Below are 4673 nucleotides of genomic sequence, written 5' to 3'. Positions count from 1 at the left end.
ATTTTTGTTTTATAATTACATTTATGATTTTATACATAAATAATTATCATTGACTAAATATATTAAAATATTATAAATATTATTATTTCATATTAGTAATTAAGTTAGATTAGGTTAAATATATAGTGCTATTATGCTATAGCTCAATAAATGTCTGTTAAATTAAACTTTGTGCATGACGAAGTTGTGCACACCTAAATTCAAATTCCACTTTATTGACCTTATAGACAGTGATATTAAAACTGCAAAGTGTTGTGTTGTTGGAACAATTGAACAGAAATCCAATGAAGACTTGTCTTAAAGAATGAAGAAGAAACGTGACACTGTGTCACCTTCTCCCACTCTTCCCTATCATTGTTCTTTCTATTGCAAGCAATCTTTTGAACGTTTCTTTTCCTTTCTCACAGAGCCAAACAAAAAACCATTCAAACATCTTCGTGTCCATTAAAAGTCAATGTTTGTTGCAGAATATTATATTACCTCACCTGATGCATGCAGTGACAATGGCCCGGGCCCATCACAAGAGATGCGTGTTCGTGGCACACCCACTTACCACCAACAAAAAATAAAAATAACAGCCATATGTAATGAATCACATGTATTCTTCACCAAATTTTCATACACCATCTTTCTTCATCCACACAGTTGTATTAAATGTTGATATTTTAAATATTCAGAGGTAAACTTTGTTGTATGTAATAATCTCACACTTATTTTGAAAGGTACCTATTTAAAGTCATAAATACATATTTTTTTAAGATTAATAATAAATGATTTGTAATATCTGAACAATAAAATAAATAAATTTAAGCGATAATAAAGAAGAATACGAGAGAGGTTATTGGCACCAAAAAATTAGGTAAAAAAAGTTTAGAAATAAAAAATGGGAAATGAATTAGGGCAAGGAAAGGAAAGGTAGGGATGTTGAAGGTTGAAATTGATTCCAGAGGTGTGGGAAGTGTGTTCTTCTAACAACAAAAATATTAAAATATATCCAAAATATGTGCAGCTTCTCTCTCACGCCTCCCATTTCAGGGGCTGCCTCCTTCTCCTCCTCCCTTCTAACCACTTAGTTCTTTTCACTTCACCCTTTTCCTCCTCTTCCTTCTTCCTTCTTCTTCGCTCTCTCAAGGTTTGTTTCTTCTTCTATTCACCTTTCTGATTTTCTTCTCAATTTTTGTGGGAAAAGGAAAAACAAGAAACAGAGACAAAAACTGTTGTACCGATTTCGAATTTTATTTCTTATACAGTTCGCCCGACAAACAATAACAGAGAAATAGCAATTCGGATACCGGTAATTGAATTCCATTTTTTAGGTCTCAAGCTACATAGATTCCTTTGAGTTCTTTTCCCTCTATAATTATTATTGTTTAGGATTCCTTATACTTTCTCTTTCATTGATTTCCCTTTTTCTTTTGCAATAAGAAAATTACTTTTAGGTTAGAATTGTGGGAGCATTTCTTTCTCTGTTTTTTGTGTATTTTAAGGAGAGGGTAGGGCATTATGATAGGTTAGGGATTTTGCCTTTGTTTGATCTTTTTGCTGCTTGGATTTTTATTTCTTTGCGTATGGTGTTGTCGATTAGATTAAATTATGCATATTTGAAAATTGTGTTAGGTTATGATTATTATTCCTGTTCTAACGTCTGTTTCTGTGTGTCGTTTTGATATGATTTTGTACAGCCATGCCGACCTTTACTGCCATAGCATTCGATAGGTTGATAGAGCCTGGAGCCTCGAAACCTTCTTATAAATCTGCTCCGGTGCCGATGCCTGGCCCAAAGAAGCTCGAGAGGCGGAGTAGTGAACCGGCAGTGGCAAAGAAGCCCGCTCCTCGTCCTCAATTAAAGCCAGCACTCTATGCCACACCTGAGGTGACGCCGCTTCCAGATGCACCCTCTTCATTCCCTCCTTCTCCATACATTGTGAATCACAAACGCCGAGGCCCACGCCTCTTGAAATGTTCTTCTGAGGCCAATGTACAGGCAAAGCAGAAGGATCTTGATGATGGAAATTCTAATGGTAAGAGCAATGATTCTGTTGTTGCCTGTTCTGACGGTGAACTCCAAGTCACTTCTGCAAACGCCGAACCTGTTACTGCTAAAGAGGTGCAGGTGAATGGTGTACATGATACTGGCCTTAGTAGCAACAATAGTGGTGACCTTGGGCACAGACAAAGGGAAACTGAAAGTGGTGTCGTTCTTAATGGATTACGTATGGATAAAGTGGTGGCGTTAAATTTGGAAAGAGCTGGTGAGTGTGAAGACTTTTTTGATCCACATGATTCAATGAGTATAAAAAGTTGCACAGATGGTGAGGACGTTGGCATGGAACAAGCAATGAAACGGGCAGAATTTTTTGATGCTTGGGAAGGTAAGTTGAGCTAGTTTTACTGACAGTTATTTCTTTGAAATTGATTCTAGCATGTAGACAAATACGACCATAGAGGGGTGTGTGTCTTATGGAGTTTGAAATCGGGTGTAATGTATTGGGTCATTTTTCTTTTCATTTTATTATTGTTATTATTATTATTATTATTATTATTATTATAACTTTTTTATTTCCATATTTTCTTCATTTTACCATGTGCGGCTGGTCGTTGCTGCAGTGACAAAATGAATCCTAGTTTGCCCATCGAGTTATCTGTTTTAGTGCATACTTGGAATGATGATTAGATGTGAGGAAGAGCATCAGTATATGTCTTGAAAATATTTAATGATATAAATTATCTTGGCTCTTTTCTTCCTGTAGAACTCTCGTCTGACAGTGGGACTCAAAATTTTCATCGTGATATTGAAGCTGATTTGCGTGAAATAAGGATGAGTCTATTGATGGAGATAGAGAAGAGGAAACAAGTTGAAGAATCCCTTAACAGCATGCAAAGCCAGTGGGAGAAACTTAGACAAGGGTTATCGCAGGTGGGAATTGTTTTGCCTGCTGACCCTACTGCTGAGGGTGGGCAGCTGAGTTCTGATCCTATGGAAGATATATTTCAGCAACTTTACATTACTAGGTTCATATCAAACAGCATTGGGAGAGGAATTGCCAGGGCAGAAGTGGAGATGGAGATGGAAGCTCAATTAGAGTTGAAGAATTTTGAGATTGCTCGACTATTGGAACGTCTCCACTGTTATGAGACCATGAATAGGGAGATGTCTCAGAGGAACCAGGAAGCAGTAGGTGAGAATTATGTCATATTTTTGTTTCCAAGTGTATTAATATCACGCGTATACTTCTATCTTAAACTGAATACAACTATTTTGCCTTTAATGTTCGATAAATGTACATTTTGCTTAAAGCTATAATTGATTTGATTTGTCATTTTATTTTTTTCTCCAAACAAGTCCCTCGCTTTCCTTTTCAAACGACACAAATATTGGTTTAGAGATGGTTGAATAAAAATCAGGTTTTGGGCATAGTATCTGCTTTATATGGTCATTGAATGCGAATGCGGTTCATAGTTTTATTGATAGAGTAACAGAGTCATATGTCCATAGCTGGGCCTTATAGTTTTATTGATAGAGTAATAGAGTAAGATGGTAGGCTGTTTGGTGGCTTAATACTGTTGATTATGGGCTACATACACACAAAACCTCCAAGACGAGAGAATTACTGGGAGAAAAGGAAAGATAACAGAAAGGTCTAGTGAAGGTCAATTGAACAGTTATGAATTGTGATGACATTGTATGTGCTCATATCTTATGCTCTGATCAGTGTGGCTGCAATATACAAGTGTTTTGTACTTGCAATATACATACTGGTCATGGCTACCAATTTTAAGTTATCGCTGATCATGGTCCAAAGCTATTTTTATTTAGTGGTCAACTGTCCCGCAATGGTAGAATTTCCTTAATGGGTATGCAATGCGATGAGCTTTTTTGCTTGATGCTTGCACAAGCACGCATTCATAGTGTCTTAATTCATGCAACTGGGGAAATGCCTGCTTTTCGTTGGGTACCGTGTTTATCCTAAAATATATGCAGTAGTTTGGTATGGTTGTGCCATCTGTTATTCTGTTTCATTTATGTTATTTCTGTGTTGTTCAGAGATGGCGCGGCGTGAGAGGCAAAGGAGGAGTAGGAGGCTGAGATGGATTTGGGGGTCCATCACTACCACGCTTGTACTTGGTACTGCAGCAATAGCATGGTCCTATCTCCCGGTGGGTAGAGGATCAACTTCTGCAGCTCATGATCCGGTTCCTGAACATGATGACGCAGCCAACTAATATACCATGTATACCATCATACTAACTTCATTGCCGAGTTATGGTAGAGGAGGAGAATAAAAGTTATACGTGCTACTGTGTTGCTAACATATCTCTTGATCATTACAATTTTGCGGCGTCCGGAGTATGTGCATAACTACTTAACATGTCCCTATTACTGGAATGTCTAGCTAGTAGATTAGTAAAAGGTTTCAGTCTGAGCTCATGAAAATAATAATACACCATAATTTCCTATGGATATTCTGGGGTGCAAAGTATTCTTTTCACCCGGTACGTTATCGCAGAGCATATTTTTAATTAATTCTTTATGCTTGCTGCTCCAAGCATTTTAATGCCACTGAAGAAATTTGATGCATGATACGAGCATGCTAAGGGTGGTTGAGGAGGGTTATTTTCCGGTTAGCGCTTGAAATAAAATATTGCTTATTGTAATTTTTTCATTACCGATA

The 4673-nt window shown here is 37.1% G+C and overlaps 1 protein-coding gene across 2 annotated transcripts; it reads left to right on the top strand.

The window, feature by feature from the left end:
- Positions 1-902: 902 nt before the first annotated feature.
- LOC114178464 lies at positions 903-4673 on the top strand. 2 transcript variants are annotated; one of them, XM_028064383.1, is made up of 5 exons: positions 910-1132; positions 1251-1294; positions 1683-2372; positions 2751-3179; positions 4046-4673. In XM_028064383.1, exons 3-5 carry the CDS (start codon positions 1685-1687, stop codon positions 4222-4224), a joined length of 1296 nt encoding a protein of 431 aa, XP_027920184.1. In that variant the 5' UTR covers positions 910-1132; positions 1251-1294; positions 1683-1684; the 3' UTR covers positions 4225-4673. The 2 variants fall into 2 exon arrangements, with proteins under 2 accessions (XP_027920186.1, XP_027920184.1); XM_028064385.1 differs by lacking the exon at positions 1251-1294 and having other exon boundaries at positions 903-1132.

Source organism: Vigna unguiculata, chromosome 3 (genome assembly GCF_004118075.2).
Source record: "Vigna unguiculata cultivar IT97K-499-35 chromosome 3, ASM411807v1, whole genome shotgun sequence".
NCBI classification, from domain to species: Eukaryota; Viridiplantae; Streptophyta; class Magnoliopsida; order Fabales; family Fabaceae; genus Vigna; species Vigna unguiculata.
Note: the sequence above shows the minus strand (reverse complement) of the source record. Positions and strands in the feature narration are given on the sequence as shown.